This window comes from Mytilus edulis, chromosome 10, assembly GCF_963676685.1.
Source record: "Mytilus edulis chromosome 10, xbMytEdul2.2, whole genome shotgun sequence".
NCBI classification, from domain to species: domain Eukaryota; kingdom Metazoa; phylum Mollusca; class Bivalvia; order Mytilida; family Mytilidae; genus Mytilus; species Mytilus edulis.
Window position 1 is genome coordinate 31,792,269 of NC_092353.1, and position 19,822 is coordinate 31,812,090.

Consider the following 19,822-nt stretch of genomic DNA (forward strand, 5'->3'; position numbering starts at 1 on the left):
AGTGTTTGCATGGGATGTATTTTTGCCACTCAAATCTCCACTGGATACTACCATAACGACAATAAATGTTTAAATGTAACAAAGCTGTCCTTTTATGTATGTATTAGATGTTTGTTTCAATGATAGTGTCTCATAAGTAGTTTTCGACTGGCATCCTTTTACTTAAATGTTAGGTTCTTATGACGTTATGTGTAAATATATATAGATATTGTAATGGATGTGACACTTTAATAAAATAAATCTTATCTTATCTTTATCTTACAATCATTTTATGACCGGAAGAAATATCATAACAGCATATAAAGAATGTTCTTCCGGATGTACGGAAGAATGATATATTTTCCATATAGCCGGAAAATAACCACTGCCTTTGAAAATGTCAGGGATAAAAGCAATCACTTCATGGTGTCCACTTTGCCATTCTCTTAGTCAATATTAAGGTATGCAGTTTCTGATTTAAGAAAATAAAAATTTGAACTTTCATGTTAAGGTCAAGGATCAGTAAATAAACTAGTCCATAGATTTTTAAAAAAAATTTAGAATACAATTAGATATTGAAAATATACATCAGAAAATGTAAAAAAAAGTATGTGTCACCGACTTCGTTTTCAAGAAAAATCCAATTTTAAAATGGTCCGAGAGGGTACTAAATTACGTTGAATATATAGGGTAAATCTATATTTTTCTTCTACAATTTTTGGTTTTTGGTATAAATCACGAGAACCGTTCCATAGAATTTTTTTTTAAATTAATATTTTTTTCCTCTTTGTCTTACGAATTAGATGATATTAAAAAAATATATGGTCACCGACTTCGTTTTCCCTGTAGAAGCGACGCAATCCCAACATTTTGGCAAAAAAAACCATTAAAATTCGTGACGTCGTAATTTTCATTACATAACGTCAAGTTATCATGCTTGCTAATAATTTCCAACGTTCTTCGTGTTGATTATGCACGATGATTATGTGTTTCGTATTAATAGATTCTTTTTATCATAAGAGTCTGGATAATTATCATAAATTTTTATTTAGTATTACCAATATTCTTTATTCTTTATATTTTAGCACCCCATTATACACTTTTTCTTTTTTTTTCTTTTTTGCATTTTATTCTGCAGTTTTTGCCCATTATTCTGTATTCCGTAAACCCCAATCAGACCCTCTTTTATGGAACATTTTAAAAAAGAAATTATACGTTGTAAAAAATGTGATACATGTATGTTCATTATCAATATACATATCTAAAACAAATATACGGAGGTTGAGATATGACATAAAAACAGATGTAAAATTGAGAAAGGAAATGGTGAATATGTCAAAGCGACAACCATCCGATCATAGAGCAAACAACAGCCGAAGGCAACCAATGGGTCTTCAATGTAGCGAGAATTCCCGCACCCGTAGGTGTCCTTCAGCTGGCCCCTAAAATATGCATAATAGTACAGTGATAATGGACGTCATACTAAACTCCGAATTATACACAAGAAACTAAAATTTAAAATCATACAAGACTAACAAAGGCCAGAGGCTCCTGACTTGGGACAGGCGCAAAATTGCGGCGGGGTTAAACATGTTTATGAGATCTCAACCCTCCCCCTATACCTCTAGCCAATGTAGAAAAGTAAAACAATAACAATACGCACATTAAAATTCAGTTCAAGAGAAGTCCGAGTCTGATGTCAAAAGATGTAACAAAAGAAAATAAATAAAATGACAATAATACACAAATAACAACAGACTACTAGCAGTTAACTGACATGCCAGCTCCAGACCTCAATTAAACTGATTGAAAGATTATGTCTTCATCATATGAATATCAGGTACAATCCCTCCCGTTAGGGGTTTAGTATCATACTATCATAAAATATATGAGAAGAACATAACCCGTGTCATGCCAACAACTGTTTTTTTAGAAATAAATGTGTTTAGTTCCGATGCAAAGACCCTATCAGTGAATCAATGTTAAAGCCAAAATATGCAATCTTTAATGACCTGACAACAGTATCGTAACTATATCCCCTTTTAATAAGTCTATTTAAAGGTTTTGTTAGTTTCTGAGGAGAATACTGACATTTTTGTGCTTTATAAAGAATATTTCCATAAAATTTTGGATGTGAAATACCTGAACGTATAAGATGTCTGCATGTTGAGTTATATTTACGAATTATTTCCTTATACCGGTGATAAAATTTAGTAAATGTTTTGACCAGTTTGTGATATCGAAAACCCTGGTGTAATAATTTTTCAGTAATACATAAATTTCTCTCGCTAAAATCTAATACATTGTTACATACACGAGCGAATCGTACAAGTTGAGATATATAAACACCATAAGATGGTGACAAGGGAACGTCACCATCTAAAAATGGATAATTAACAATAGGAAATGAAAAATCATCTCTTTTATCATAAATTTTTGTATTAAGCTTCCCGTTTATGATATAGATATCAAGATCGAGGAAAGGGCAGTGGTCATTGTTATCATTAGCTTTATTTAAAGTAAGTTCTACAGGATAAATTTCTTTAGTATACATACTGAAGTCGTCATTATTTAGAGCCAATATATCATCCAAATATCTAAAAGTATTGTTAAATTTTTGTATCAAATGTTGTTTTGATGGGTCTTTGCTAATTTTCGTCATAAATTGTAACTCATAACAATACAAAAACAGGTCCGCAATAAGTGGTGCACAGTTAGTCCCCATTGGAATTCCAATAACTTGACGATATACGGAATCTCCAAAGCGAACAAAAATGTTATCAAGTAAAAATTCAAGTGCATAAATAGTATCAAAGCATGTCCAATTGACATAGTTCTTTTGTTTATTGCTACTAAAAAATGATCTAAAAGAGTTTGAACATATGTACTCGCATTCCGACTTTTTAAATGCCCAGTTAATTAGGGATGTGAATTTTTTCTTAATAAGAACATATTTATGTTTAATATGCCTACAACCCCCCCCCCACCCCCCCCCCCCCAACCGAAAAAAAAACCAAGAAAAAAACAATCGCACACAGGCTGAGACATGACTGGTAATATTGTGTTTTGTTATTTAGTCCATCTACACAAATGAGGGGGACCTTAAAAGACTCCGGGATCGGGTGTTATGGATCCGGCTATTCTTTTTTTTTTTCGAATTTCGGTATGGCGGGATTGAAATTTCTACAAATTCGGGTCCTCGGGATTTCATGTTTTTAAGTCCGGGATTTCGGGATCAGTCCCCTGCAACCCCACCCCGTCAAATGCGTATCATAAGATGTCTTTTCCTTTTTAATTTTCTTTTGGTCTTGTGTTGTTGTCTGGTTGCTGTCTTATTGAAGTACTGACTACTTACTGGATTTACATTTAACTTTAGATACTGAAAGTCTGTGACACTGTGCATATTTTTCAGTCGGTATATATAATAGTACTATAATATAGAGGTGATCGATATAATCTCGTTCTCAACCTTCAAGTTTTATGAGTGAAATAGAATTGAGAACAGTTCTAATGTATATTTGAGATGCTACTTTCAGCTAGGGTACATTTTTTTTATTCGGTTAATTTTTCCCCATATATATATATATAGATTACTAAAAAATCCAACATTTCCGGTATGAATAGTTTTAATTCACTAGTACTTTCATGTTTAAATAACAATCTTCAGGTGAAACTATACATGATTAACGTAACTATGTAACGGTAGGTATGTAACGTCATAGTTGTCGTTGAGGGAGATAAATCGTATTACACTTAGTCTATATATAGAAGTATGGAGCGTCATTATTACATATATATATATATATATATATATATATATATATATATATATATATAACAATTTCCTTTGAGGAGACAACCATACGAATCAATACTATTAGGATACTAAGCCCTGTATAAATCTTCAAACCATATACTATTTATACATGTATCTATTAAAAGATTTGTGTTCTATTTTTAACATCGAAATTGCGGACGTGAAAGAAAGCATCATTACAAAAAAAAAAACAACGTTAGTTTACAAAATGTAGCGATGGATTAATGATCGTGAAACAACATTTTGCTTATTTTTAATTTGTTATAGTATAATAACTGTGTATGAATATTAAACTATTATTTTTGTTCCAACCGTGACCTGTATTATAGTCCTAGTCCAGATAATCATGCCGTCTTCTGAGGGTATTTTTATATTTGGATTTCTTTAGTTCCCTCATTGACGCAGGAGGGCGTCCAAAAAAATATATAAAATAGCCGTCCAAGGCGTCATAATTATTTGGACTAGCACTTTGACTGACTTACAGCAGCGGCGAATTTATGACCAGTAGTAGTTTATGTGGTTCATTTCCTTTTCTCTAATTTGAAAATATTTTTATTTGTTCCGACTGGTGTGATAATTTTCTAAATATGGGAGATATAGTCTTACCGTACAATACTAAGTTTTAACTTTAGTATTAATGTCCCAAGTTTAAACTTGCCGCGTGACCCCTTCTGCTTATTTTCTGCTAGACGATGTCTTTTGCAAGTGAATATAGGGTTTTTTAAAGAACAGTTTTGACATACTTCATACAGAATACTTCCGAGACCACACTGTTTTTTCTCATCACAATTATGTAGAAATAGTAGTGAGCAACAGTTTTCACACTTGTTTTACACTCTACCACCCTACGCCTTGATTTTCATTTTGAAGATCGTGTTCAGGACTGTTTTCATATTCATTTTCAATATCTAATTTAAGAAAAACAAGTTCATTCTCCTAGAAGTAACATACTTTCCGTCAAATTTACCGTTGACGTTGTCCCATCGAAAAGTCGCCGGGTGCAATTTTAACATTGCAAAATCTGGTCAAAGGGACGTAATTCGTACAAGACGTCACAATTTTTCGCGGAATCCGCTAGACTGCGTTCATTTACTGTTACTTGACCTTAATGGAATGAAATTCATTCAAAGGCTGCGATTGGCATTAATATGATAGATTTATCAGTAAACATAAAATCACATTTGAATCATAAGTATTACTCAATGTTGTATTTTTAACGGTATCAAATAAGTTTTGGTTAACACATTTAAAGTTTATGTAATCATGCAACTAAACCAAAAAACTATTTAGAAATAATGGTAAATATTTGCAAAATTTTGCAAAAGATTGTTAATCAAGGAAAAGGTTTGCAAAATAATGCAAGTATTTGAACTAATAACACAAAGAAAGGAATACAATTAAGCGTGTAACTACGCTATCATTTATTAGAATAACTTTGAAAAGGCTTTTATGATTTATTGATTCAAAATAATATTGACCATACTACAACATTTATATTCAATAGTAAGAAAACATCATGCATATTTACCTTATTCAAAACTGTGCAATGAAAGAAAGTATGGATCACAGCTTTTTTTCAAGCTACAATATTTTCAAATTGTCAGATTTTGTACAGATTTAACATGAACATACACATTTTGTGGGATAGAACTAAAATAAAACGCGAGCATTCAAGATGAGATATGAGTAGATAGTGCGTATAATCTCTTTTCAGATTAAAGTCTTGCAAGTGAATTTCATTCCTCTCTTACTTCAAATAGATACTTTATATAATGCGAAATGCGAATAGGCACTAGTAATTACTATGAATAAATTTCACATAAAAAGATTGTTTTCATTGACTTAACATTAAAATAAGATGCTATCATTATAAATCTAGCATGATCATGGTTTAAACACACAGACACACACACACCTACACCCCCCCCACACACACACACACATATAGTCTTTTTTATGTGTATATAGCAACACATAACATACAAATCTATTTGAGTGTATATCAATCCGTAAAAAGAATAACACAATCACACAAATGAAATTACAAAATTGCCAAAGTAATTGTAAAACACAATACAGTATGTACATACTAAAATGTTAAACATATTTACAATGCGATAAAACATAAACTCAATATTTCGCGTTCATCTATCCAGGTGAGAGGGACGAAAGATACCAAAGGGACAGTTAAACACATAAATCTGAAACAAACTGTCAACGCCATGGCTAAAAATAAAACAATTCAAACAAACAACAGCACACATGACACAACATAGAAAACTAAAGAATAAACAACACAAAATGTGTATATTGAATATGGTTTGTACAAAACAAATGTGAGTGCTTCCGTATATATCAAAAATGAAACAATACATAGCTTGTGCGGTTTTCACTGTTTCATTCAACCACCTCAATTCATTTATCCCAGTTGTTTCATATTTTAATACATAAAACCGCCAGTTTCATAGTAGGGTTTGTTTTTTGAAACTGAGTCGTAGTAAGAAATATTCTCATAATACGGTTCCAAGTTGTCGAGTTCCATGTAACCCGAATAAATGCTGTCTCGTTGTGCAAATGATCTACGCTGAAATTCAGAATATCTGTTCACACCGACATATCCAGGCATTATGCTGGTATAGACAGTATTACACCCATCCATTAACAAGTATGATGTTTTATGCAGCGATATTGTAGTTCCAGATCGTTCGTCTTGTGAAGTTTCATCGAGATACCTTTTCACGATTTTGTCAAACAACCGTCCAGCTTCTATGTTTGTGGATCGAGTCTGTTTGGAAAACGGAATTCCAGTAATACAATAACTTACAAAGTGTTCACAATTGAATTTCTTTAAGTGGTAATCATTTGGAAGCCCCTCTTCAATGAATATCCTAGCAACGTCTACTGGGCACAGACCGTCTTTCCTACCTGTATTGTAGTGATATTTATACATAGTGGAGCAATTTTCGAAAGGAATTGAGGTTTCAAATATACTACCTTTACCACATGAAGATGACGAACCAAGCATACACTCTATACTGTCTCCTGAAAGCTCTATTATTTTCAGCCTTTTCTTCCCTGGTTTTACAGCAGACACCAGTGCATGATGTTTGTATAATCCTCCTGTCCTTTTAAAACAAACAGCATCTCCTGATTTTACACTGACCAAGGACGTCACTTTCTCTTTCCATCTTTGAGCTAAGCCAAACAATAAAGAAGTTATAATTTTCCTACCACTATCTCACTTTTGAATATTACCAAATACATTTGATAAAAAAGGTACATCAACTGTCAAAAAATATCATTATTTACGTTTGATAGCTTAAAATAAATTAAATCGTTAAAAACATATCTTTACCCTGCAATCGACAATTTTACATTTGACATATGCAGGAGTACACTTAACTGAACCGATCTAGATAAATGGAAATGAGAAGATGTGGTATGAATGCCAATTGTACAACTCTCCATCCAAGTCGTAATTTGTGAAAGTAAACCATTCGAGGTAACGGTCTTCAACACGTAGCTTTGGCTCACACCACATAGCAAGCTATAGAGGGTTATAAAAAACAAGTGTAAAACCATACAAACGGGAAAACCAACTACCCTAATATATACTGACGGACCTTAGAAACTCGCTTAGTTTTTTAATTTTTTTTCAATTTAAAATAAACATCACACATGAAATACTGAATCGAATATACAGTTGATTCATTGATATGGTATTTTAGTAAACAGTGTTTATGTAAATCTGTCTACCGTGCCAACCAATGGCATAGTTAAAAAAATCTCACGTTGTAGCCATTACACTGTGTTGCAAATGACGTTGCCTGATTTAATTGAAATGATGTAATATTAAACTACAGGTTGAACTGGACCATAAGTGGTCAATTACGAGTTATGACTACCTGCTATGAAGTTTAAAAGTAATTCTATAGTCCCCAAAAGAACGTGCACTGATCCTATCTGTAAATTTCTAATGACTTACTTTCAATTGTCATTTCTCAGTCATAACAAAAATAAATCAGCTATGTTTTACTGATTAAAATTTCGCAATGGATTCAAGGAAATATTAAACGAAGAAAAATCTTCAAAAGAATTATGTATGCGCTTCTAATTTTGCGTCCAGGAATTTTTGTGACGGCAAATTTCTACGATGTTTGATTGTCTGAAAAAACTCGGGTATTGATTTAAAAAAAGGAGTATGGGAAGCATGATAAGCAATGAAATGAATATAAGTCATGACTTCATAAAAAGATATAAACAAAAGATGTGTTGCGTTTTTAAAGTCCGTCAATATATATGAAAACGAGAAACGAGTTACAGTTTGGACACACGACAGCTACTGAACATTAGGTTCAGGCAAAGTATGCATATATTGTCTGTTGGTATCCTGTTTCTGTTGAAAGTGAACATTTACATATACATATTCAAATTACTGTTAATGTCGTTAATCGTTTTTGGTCTACGTTTCAGTCATATAAATAAGACGATATGATATGATTTTCAATGAGATTGACAACTTTAAACAAAATTCCAAATAAAGCGAATTTGAGGTCGCCATACAGCCTTTACCATCAGCAAGGTCAACACCGATTAGTCAGCTATAAAAGGCTCCAACATGACACAATGGACAAAATGGGAAATAATTCAATCTTGAAAAACCAACTGACTGATTTAAAAAGATAAATCAAAAAGCGAAAAACAGATATGCCAGACAATAACAAGCGACAGATTCTGACTTACAGGATCTTGACTTGTATTTCCTATTATGATTTCCTTGATAAAGAGTTGCTGTTCACAAGGAAGCTATTAATCCAAGAGTTCCAAATGGTTAAGTTGAAATCATCCCTTCGTAAGTTAAAAACAATATTCATGCATTGCAGTAAAACTAGTTTATTTGTACTTTATACGACATTGAAGAAAAGCTCGACGAGCCTAGCTTTTTTTTCATAATGCTCGTTCACATAAATCTTATATTTTCCTATAATAAACGACCATTGCTTATTTGTCCTGAAATCAGGTTTAGTATAATACATTTACAACCTAACATTTAGTTCTGGTACAATTTAAACTATGAGCTAATCGTTTAAAGCTCTACAAAATCAAAACCTTACTTGAATTTCAATTCAGATAGTTCTGAAGAGATGTCAAGGAAAAAGGCTTCCGAAATAGTTTGATAATGTTTTCCAGTATTGTCAATCATTATTTGTAATCAATTTGTTACAACATAAAATTATTCACTTATTATAAGTACTTGTAAATCGTGTTTTTGACTTAAAAATAAATTTATTCTACCAATGTAAAATTGAGAATAAAAATGTGGAACATGTCAAAGAGACAACATTTTCATTTGATACTCATATTTATAATTGCAAGAGATAACTGCGTTTCCCTCAGTTTTAGTTTGTTACCCCGATTTAGTTTTTTGTCCATGGATTTATGAGTTTGAACATCGGTATACTACTGTTGCCTTTATTTGAGAAGGACTTATTTCCAAACCCTAATTTTAAAATTATCTCTAACTTCATTGATAATCACAATAATAATTTCCACATTTAAACTTTTTGTCATTTTAAAACAGAATACCTCCAAAGTTTTACTAGGGTCAGTTACATCCGATCTCTTAAACAGTCTTTTCAAACCCAACACCGGTCCATTTTTACATTGTGAAGTAATCCAAAATACGATTTATGTTTGTATTTCATTGAATACTTGGTAGATATTGCATGGCTGATGAAGTTTAGTATCAAGATCATCAAAAGTAACAAAAAGGTAAACCAAAACATTATCGGAACTGTGATCAAGCTAATCTGTTTTCAAAGTCCATACATATATAAATTCTTGTAAACCAAGTCCAGTAATATCAATTTAAGATAACGTCTTGTTTAAGCTTGTGGAATGTCATATTTCACGATATACAATATTTTTTTACTAAAAGTGATAAATACACATAATCTTTTGTGCGCAATTATTAGGATGATTTGATGAGAAAGTTAGAAACAAAATGTCATCGTACGGCCTCCAACAACGAGTAAAACCCATTCCGGTTAGCAAATTATAAAAAATAGCTACATTGATAATTTGTGAACTATATTTACCTTTCATTCCTTCGATTTCTCTTTTGGAACTTGAAATATCTATTAATAAGAAGGGAAATAAACATTGAAGGAAATTATAGATATTACAATTTAATGGTTAAAACAATACAAATACATGATGTACACACCACGTCTACCCTTAAAGATTTTCATTTGTCAGGCATCTGAACATTTTTGACAAAATGAAACATATTCTATCTTATTTCTCATAAGATTGAGAATGAAAATGGGGAATATGTCAAAACCGGGGACAACAACTTGACAAAAAACATATATATATCATATATTTAAAGCATGTGTCCGAAATTTCTAACAAGAAGTCTTCTTCTAGGCATAGCACGATTTTCTAGCATAGGAATTTGCGAATAAACAGATGAAATCATACTATATTGATTTATAAAACAAAATTAACACCTAGAATGTAAACATTTTCATTCCAAACATGTGGAATAGCTAACAATGATTCGATTATAAACGTAGAAACTCGCTTTTATTAAACAAAATATCCACAATAACTTAAAAAAACAAGAAACAAAACCGGAAAACGAAAGAGTAGAGGCAACAAAAAAAAATAATACAAGGATTCGAACCTAAACCGCCAAGCTGTAACTCATAAAGCACAACCATTTTTTTTTTATCTTTACATAAAGCACAACCATGAAACCACGCGGCTACCAACTGATATACTACGAATGCCTATTATTGTATATATAAATGTACAATCCATGTGTGTCCGTTGTACCGATGTATATCAAATATATAATTTATATATATAAGTTAGAAAATTAAATCCGAACCAATTGGTAGTCGAGAGGTTTCATCGATATGATGATGTTAATGACACTTAGGAGAATTCATGGACGGGTTCCATTCCCAGTGCAGGCATATAGAAATTACAAAAATTAAAAGTAAGTTTTTAAAATAATTTCATAAGTGAACAGAATTCTGTAAATTGGCCAATTCAAACTTAATGAAATTAGACACACAAAGAACACAATTAAATATAATTTGGTGAGTCCATTTCAGCGACGGATTTAGGAAGCGTTGATTTTAGAAAAAGAATCCACGGTAAATACGGTAAATGAATAGGTTGACGTCACCACAATGGTTTAAGTTGAAATCATCCCTTCGTAAGTTAAAAACAATATTCATGCATTGCAGTAAAATTAATTTATTTTGTACTCTATACGATACTGAAGAAAAGCTCGACGAGCCTAGCTTTTTTTTTCATAATGCTCGTTCAAATAAATCTTATATTTTCCTATAATAAACGAACATTGCTTATTTGTCCTGAAATCAGGTTTAGTATAATACATTTACAATCTAACATGTTAGTTCTGGTACAATTTAAACTATGAGTTTATCGTTTATCGTTTAAAAGAGGGACGAAAGATACCAAAGGGACAGTCAAACTCATAAATCTAAAACAAACTGACAACGCCATGGCTAAAAATGAAAAAGACAAACAGAAAAACAATAATACACATGACACAACATAGAAAACTAAAGAATAAACAACACGAACCCCACCAAAAACTAGTGGTGATCTCAGGTGCTCCGGAAGGGTAAGCAGATCCTGCTCCACATGTGGCACCCATCGTGTTGCTTATGTGATTACAAATCCGGTAAATAGTATAATTCGGTAGGTCACATTCATAAAAGGGAAGGGGATTGTAGTTACGACGTAAGGAACACATCCGATATCATTTGTGAAACGGTTATTCCATAACGGTCAACCAACTCGTGATGGCGTCCGTAAAATTTACGAAGGGATGATTTCAACTTCACCATTTGGAACTCTTGGTTTAATAGCTTCCTTGTGAGCAGTAACCCTCTATCAAGAAAATCATGATAGGAAATGCAAGCACGGGAATATCGTATCAATTGGGAGATATATATCCCGTATGCAGGTGCTGCTGGAATGTTGCTACTTAGAAATGGAAAGTTCACAATTGGAAAGCTGAACTCATCTCTTTTGTCGTAAAGTTTTGTTTTCAACCGACCCTCATTGTCAATTTCTAGATGTAAGTCAAGATATGAAGCCGACTTAACTGTATCTGTAGTATCCTTTATCTCCAATTCGATGGGATAGATGCGTTCCACATAGTCACCAAATTTTGAATTGTTTAGTGAAAGAACGTCATCTATATAGCGGAAAGTAGAGTTAAAGGATATTGCTAACTTCTTATCTTTCTTCCTAAGAAGTTCCTGTATGAAGTCAGCCTCATAATAATAAAGAAACAAGTCGGCAAGTAGAGGGCACAGTTTGTTCCCATTGGGATGCCGACAGTCTGTTGAAAAACACGTCCTCCGAACGTTACAAATATGTTGTCCAGCAAGAAATCCAGCATCTTGATAATATCGGTTTCAGAGAATTTTTTGTTTGAATCAGAGTGATTCTTTACAAAGTATGATTTATCCCTCCCTAAGACAAGATACTTGTATATACGTTGGCCATTCTTTTTTATGAAGCAAAGTAATACCAACTCTTTCAATTTGTCTTTTAGTTTGGAATGTGGAATACTTGTGTAAAGAGTAGAAAAGTCAAATGTTTTAATACTGTTACAAGATGAAAGAGAGTTAGATTGTATGTACTCTAAAAGATCTACAAAATCAAAACCTTACTTGAATTTCAATTCAGATAGTTCTGAAGAGATGTCAAGGAAAAAGGCTTCCAAAAAAAGTTTGATAATGTTTTCCAGTATTGTCAATCATTATATGTAATCAATTTGTTACAACATAAAATTATTCACTTATTATAAGTACTTGTACATCGTGTTTATGACTTAAAAATAAATTTATTTTACCAATGTAAAATTGAGAATAGAAATGTGGAACATGTCAAAGAGACAACATTTTCATTTGATACTCATATTTATAATTGCAAAAGATAACTTGAGAAGGACTTATGTCCAAACCCTAATTTTAAAATTATCTCTAACTTTATTGATAATAAAAATTTCCACATTTAAACTTTTTGTCATTTTTAAAATAGAATACCCTCCCAATTTTTACTAGGGTCAGTTCCATCCAATCTCTTAAACAGTCTTTTTAAACCCAACACCGGTCCAAGCATCTCGCATTTTTACATTGTGAAGTAATCCAAAATACGATTTATATTTGTATTTCATTGAATAATTGGTAGATATTGCATTGCTGATCCTTTCAACACATGAAGTTTAGTATCAAGATCATCAAAAGTAACAAAAAGGTAAACCAAAACATCATCGGAACTGTAATCAAGCCAATCTGTTTTTAAAATCCATCCATGTATAAATTCTTGTAAACCAAGTCCAGTAATATCAATTTAAGATAACGTCTTGTTTAAGCTTGTGGCATGTCATATTTCACGATATACAATATTTTTTTACTGAAAGTGATAAATACACATAATAGTGTATGCGCAATGCTTAGGATGATTTGATGAGAAAGTTAGAAACAAAATGTCATCATACGGCCTCCAACAACAAGTAAAACCCATTCCGTTTCGCAAACTACAAAAAATAGCTACATTGATAATTTGTGAACTATATTTACCTTTCATTCCTTCGATTTCTTTTTTGGAACTTGAAATATCTATAAAAAAAAAGAAGTAAAAAAACAAAGAAGGAAATTATATCTATTCCTTGTGCTTACACATTATTAATTATGATAAAGAAAATATGTTTAAATGTGTTATAAGGAACACCCAAACATCATACAGATTATTGTAACAGGAAAATTTCATTCTAGCAAAATTCACGATGAAAATTTTGAGAAAAGTGTCCAGTCTACTGTTATTCATTTTGTAATTGCCAGTAATGTGATATTTGTATTTTTACAATGTTCTTTTTAATTCACCTACCAGGTAGTTCTTCATAAATACAAGATGATTCATCGTCTGTGTCGTAGTCTGGTGCCATCTCTGTAATTAACAGAAAAAAAACCAGATAGGATATACTATATTCATTTGCAAGTATTGAAATCATGGATATAGTACAAATTTAAAACTATATCTGAATTAACAATTAACATTTAAAAATTGTTAAATCACTCTATGATTCAGGTATTATTTGTTATATGACATGGACGGGTTAGTGTTATTATGCAAATTTTATAATTTCATTTGTTTAACTTTCTGTTCATGCTTCGCTTGAAGTTCATATTTGAGTATGTCGTAATTTGCCTCAAAGTAAATAGGGCATAAATAAGTAAAGCCCGGTTACGTGAGAACATAGGTTGATTTGAAACTATTTCAACTTGCACATAATACCTGAAAATGCATAACAAAAGAGACAAATTAATGCATTACGTGAAAGTTTTATGGTTTGTCCTTACAATTACGACAAAAGCAAACTATGTAAAGAAAACAAAGAAAACTGCAGATTTTATGTAGTTTTCCATTATTATTTCCATTACGGAAACATATGGCGCAGCCTGGAAACAACAAAATAATTTAAAAAACCCTTTGTATTACTTTGATATTTGATATTAGATAACTATTATATATTAGGCTACACACATACAATAAGCACATGTTCATGTTACTTGAAAATGTTACCTTCAAATGATGAGTGATAGGATCTACTGTACTCTTGCATATCTACAAAATGTCCATATGTTTTACTGATTAATAAATGTTTCCATCAGATAGGTCAAAAGACATTTTGTCTTATATATTTCATTGAAAGATATAAGACAACTTATCGTTATCAATATATTGATAGAGATTTAAGCAACGTCATACAACAACTTTCATTTGTAAATTCCAGCAGCGTCTGCATACGGGATATATATCTCCCAATTGATACGATATTCCCATTGCTTGTACTTCATGTCATGATTTCCTTGATAGGGGGTTGCTACTCTCAAGGAATCTATGAAACCAAAAAATTCAAATGGTGAAGTTGAAATCATCCCGTTGTAAATTTTACAGACGCTGTCACGAATCGGTTGACCGTAATGAAATATCCGTTTCACAGATGATAGCGGATTTTGTGTACTATTGTTTGTCTGTTTGTCTGTTTGTCTTTTTCTTCTTCAGCCATTGCCTTGTCCGTCTATCATCGATTAATAAGTTTGAACGTCCCTCTGGTATCTTTAGCTCCTCTTTCATACAACTGAAAGGTTAAGCTAGCTATTAAAGCCAGGTCTAATCAATAATTTCTACATAAGAAAATACCTATACCAAGTCAGGAATATGACAGTTGTTATCCATTCGTTTAATGTGTTTGAGGTTATGATTTTGTCATTTTCTTAGAGATATTCCGTTTAGAAGAAGAGATTGCGAAAATACCCATGATATATAACAAGCAATTATTTGCAATATAGTGGTGTAAAAAGATAGAATATGTTTTTTAAAACACGGAATGTATTCTTAATAAAAGAATTGATAGACCTTACGTCACAGACTAAATTCCGTTTCCATGTTCTAATATAATCGGCAATTCAGGTAAGGTACTGTAACTGTGTGTAATACGTAATACTAGTACGTTGTATAACGAAAAATTAAGAATAGTTAAAATCATGTCAGTACCAAAGAAATGAAAACTGTTCTGATAATACCTTAAGTGACACACAGTTTAACAAAATGGTATCGACCTATAGTTTGTAAACTTACTGAAGCCAGGGCGTATATAGTCAGACATGCTGTATTTGTTTGAAATATATCTGTAACAAATAAAAAAGAGGATGCATTCATTGATTTGTCTCGCTTTCTTGACATGGAAAGAAATATAGAGGAGACAAGCGAGATACACAAAACGATTGTGATCCATTTATTACTTCTTGTTCTTGTTTTTTTTCTAATCTTTTCTTCGTAACAAACATCTACACAATTTCGGTTGAATTCTGTCTATTTGTTTTTTAAAGTTTGAACAAATCAAATGAAATTGTAGACGACTGAGTCGTCTGATCTATAGATTTACCGATTGTATCTATTTCCAATTGTTATAGTGGTGATTCGCATAGTAAGAGACACTTATTTTGTCGTCAGCACCTTTTGGAATACATGTGATTTACTTAGATTTTGGTATTGTATTTATATTTGTATATTCTTTAGGTATTTATGAGATTTGAACATTGATTATCAAATGATACCTCAAATTTTGTGAAAATGTCATCTGATAAAATTTGATACTGTTCCTCTTAATTGCCTTTTGAAAACTTACATCAATGTATCCGGCTAGCACAAGCTACATTTGGAAAGAAAACTGTCAATTCAATTGGTGTCGGCAGTAACTATGTGTATAGGTTCTATATTTTTAAGAAGAGAGGACCTAGATGCTTCAAATCTTGTATGGGCCTGTTTATTGATGTGTTGTGTAACGTCTGGCTAGTCGGGACTGGTTTTTGTCAGACTTGGTCTATATTTCCACCAGAAAGAGTTCACCTGATCATGACATCAATCCATTGATCAAGGAACAAGGCAATGTTCAAACCAGGTTCAATCTTCCATTCTTTACATTTGAAAATGCCTGTACCAAGTCAGGAATATGACAGTTGGTGTCCATTCGTTTGATGTGTTTTGTCATTTGATTTTGCCATGTGATTAGGGACTATCAGATTAAATTTTCATCGGAGTTCAGTATTTTTGTGATTTTACTTTTTTCTACACGTCTTGGTAGTAGAGATAATTTGACTTTTACCTAATTTACATTGAACTTTGCAATATCTTTTTTATTCTATACTTGTTGTGTAACTTTTTTTCTCTTAGACTTCCAAGATTAATTTTAGTATGGTCAGAAATAAGAGCGCTCTTGTTTTTTCCTTCCTGTTTATTTAACCTAGAAATATCACCATTACATAGAAAGATCTGTTTGCCTTCAATTTCTTAACAAAAAACATATATATTGTTATTGACTGCTCCTAACTTTCCATTCAGATATTATCAATATTATAGGGATGTACAACCAAAAAAAAAATGCTGGGATGTACAAGTACTCGGTCACATCCACATTTTGTTAGATGTATTTCTATTTGTATCCATCTGATGAGTAAAGCCTTATGAACTGATTTTTAAAGTTTTCCTTATGTTGTACTGCTACACCACATTCCCAGATTGAAGGGAATGGTGGGATTTGACCCCCTAACATGTTCAACCCCGCCACATTATGAATGTATGTGGCTGTCCCATTTCAGAAGCTTGTAATTTAGTGGTTGTCGTTTGTTTCTGTGTTACATTTTTGTATAACGTTCATATTTTTTTGTATATTGAATAAGCCGTTAGTTTTCCGTTTGAATAATTATACATTTGTCATTTCGAGGACTTTTATAGTTTAATATGCCGTATAGGCTTTTCTCAAAATTGAAGGCCGTACGGTTTCCTATTGTTGTTAATTTCTGCGTCGTGTTGGTCTGTTCTGAAGAGTTGTCTCATTGGCAATCATACTACCACATCTGTTTTTAAGAGCATATGTCGTCATCGTCATCATCGTCAGTGTTTCTTACATGTGATCCACATCTTGAAAATTATCATTCCCCTAACATGATCATATTTGTTCCTTTGATCCCTTTGTAAGACGTGCATAGTTCCCAAATCGTTCGTTATACCCGTGTCTGACTTGAAGTTTTATATATCAATTAACGAATACTATTTATAACTGTTAAATTATTGAGTCAAGTATTGCCTGATCATAAATTTTTTAAACGTTTACTATTATTGTTTTCGTATTTACGCCGTATTTAAAGTTTTGTCTGTAGAATATGATTTAAGCCATTCTCAACTGTTTTCTTTACAGTTTGGTATCTTGTTGCATTGTTACGCCCTTATACATGGTTAGATGAATATTGAACGCTCTCAAACACGCTAAATATCTATATGCACCTGTTCAAATTAGGCGCTTGTAATTCGATGGTTGTCGTATGTTGCTGTCTGTAAGATCTGAGTTTTGTTTTTTGTTTTGCCATACAAGTAGCGTGAATTTTTTCCCGTTTTAATTGCTTCACAATATGTTATTTTTACTATGAGGTATTTGTAACTACTTGTGTATATATTTTGAAGCTAATAAATTGATTGTTTTTAAAAAAGTTCTTTGCACAAAAATACCTAAACACATACATTTGATTCAAGGTAGATATATTGAACATTCATGCTTGGCACACATTGTTCATTGGCTGCATTGGTTAGCTCATTTAGCTTTGAAAAACTGCAGTTGTACCTGATGGTTTATAATTAATTACACGCACGGTGGTGCAAGTTTTTTAACGGACATGTTTGCTTATGTCAATCTTTTTTATTACTATTTTGCTATATTCCGGGCCTTTAACAAGAACGACGGTTCGTATACTTCAGTTGCAACAAAACGTATTAATATAAAAGTCTGAAATTTTGAAAAAGCAAAAGCATATTCTTCCGAACAAAACAACAATCTGAGAACGTAACTGACCATTCAAAACTTACAAATCAACTAATCAACTATAAACGTTTGAGCAACAAAATGATAAAAGACAGGCGATAATCCGTATAGAATCTAGGCAAAAATCGTCGTTGAGTTAGTTTGTATATTTGTGTATTTAATTGTCAATTTCTTCACAATTACAAATATTACATACATATAATTTGTCGCAAACGAGAACTGCGTGCTACTGCTTTAATAAGAATAAACATTTGTATGGTGGTACACTTGATAATTTTGCTTTTGAAGAAAATGTGGCAATTTTTTTTAGAAATAAAGGCAACAGTAGTATACCGTTGCTCGAAAGTCACAAAATTTACGTTCTTATACAATTCTGAAATACTTCGGCTTTTATTATATTGATATTGTATATATATTTAGCACTTGTTCAAGCACAACAAAGGGTGCAAAAATTTAATTTTTCATATTTCAAATTACCCATTTAATACGATATCTGAAGTGTACCCCGTAAAAAAAAAAAATTATTGATTTTGAATAACTTAAACTTGTTTACTAAAGGCGTTGTTTTTACACTGGGCACCCTACAATAAGGAATAACGTATGTGTTTTTCTTATATTGTTGTCAATATAATTAAATCTTAAGCAAAGGTCATACAATTGAAAGGTTAAGCTACCTGAAGCTATACTTTTTTTTACAAAAGAAAAAATCTATTTAAGAAGTCAAGAATATGACAATTATTTTCAATTCGTTTGATGTTTTGAACGTCTAATTTTGCCATTTGTTGAGAGACTCTCCGTCTTGAATTTTCTTTGGAGTTAATTTTTTGTAATTTTACTTTAAATTATTTCAATTTATATAAGATATGATTGATGTTTTAAAAAAACATAATAATTTCTGTTACTTCCTGGTATTTTATATTGAAATATAATTGATGCAATGTGCATATAAATAAATAGGTAGGTTTTCCTAAAATACCTTATCACTTATTATACCTAAGAAGATTTCTACTTGACCAAATTTCAACAATTTAATGCATAGTTCGTATTTAAATCCATCCCTATCTAATTTCTTTTTGCTAACTGTTCTTGCATTTATTTGAAGTGTATTCCTGTCACGTGATATTATCATTTTAGCAGTATTTTTTTATAGCCATATGAGCGGGAGGTTTGGCTAGCCATAAATCTAGGGTCAACCCATTTTTTTAAATGTTTGGTACCAAGTTAGGAATATGTCAGTTGTTATCACAAAGTATGTTTCTATGTATGTTGACGTTTGTTATGTATCATTATAGAGTTTATGTTGTTCCATTTTGATTCTTTTCATAGTTGATGTGTTTTCCTCATCTTTGGTTCGGGACCATGATTGGTTTTAGTTAACTCGATTTAGGATTATTGAACAGCGATATAAAAAGGGAACAGTAGTATACCGCTGTTCGAAACTCATAAATGTCAATTCATAAATAGCAAATTCTATCCAAAAAGTTACTTCAGGAACTAACCTATATACCTTCAACTAATGTATGAAACAACTTATTATTAAAAACAAATATCACATTTAGAGCTTTAAAGCAATTCGAAAAATGTATAGCGGC

The 19,822-nt window shown here is 31.8% G+C and overlaps 1 protein-coding gene across 1 annotated transcript; it reads right to left on the reverse strand.

Moving 5' to 3' along the window:
- Positions 1-5,752: 5,752 nt before the first annotated feature.
- On the reverse strand, positions 5,753-15,537 carry LOC139492401 (uncharacterized). Its single transcript, XM_071280605.1, has 5 exons — positions 15,494-15,537; positions 14,435-14,476; positions 13,739-13,798; positions 13,432-13,470; positions 5,753-6,991 (listed from the first exon to the last, which is right to left on the reverse strand). Exons 1-5 carry the CDS (start codon positions 15,519-15,521, stop codon positions 6,237-6,239), a joined length of 924 nt encoding a protein of 307 aa, XP_071136706.1. The 5' UTR covers positions 15,522-15,537; the 3' UTR covers positions 5,753-6,236.
- Positions 15,538-19,822: the final 4,285 nt, after the last annotated feature.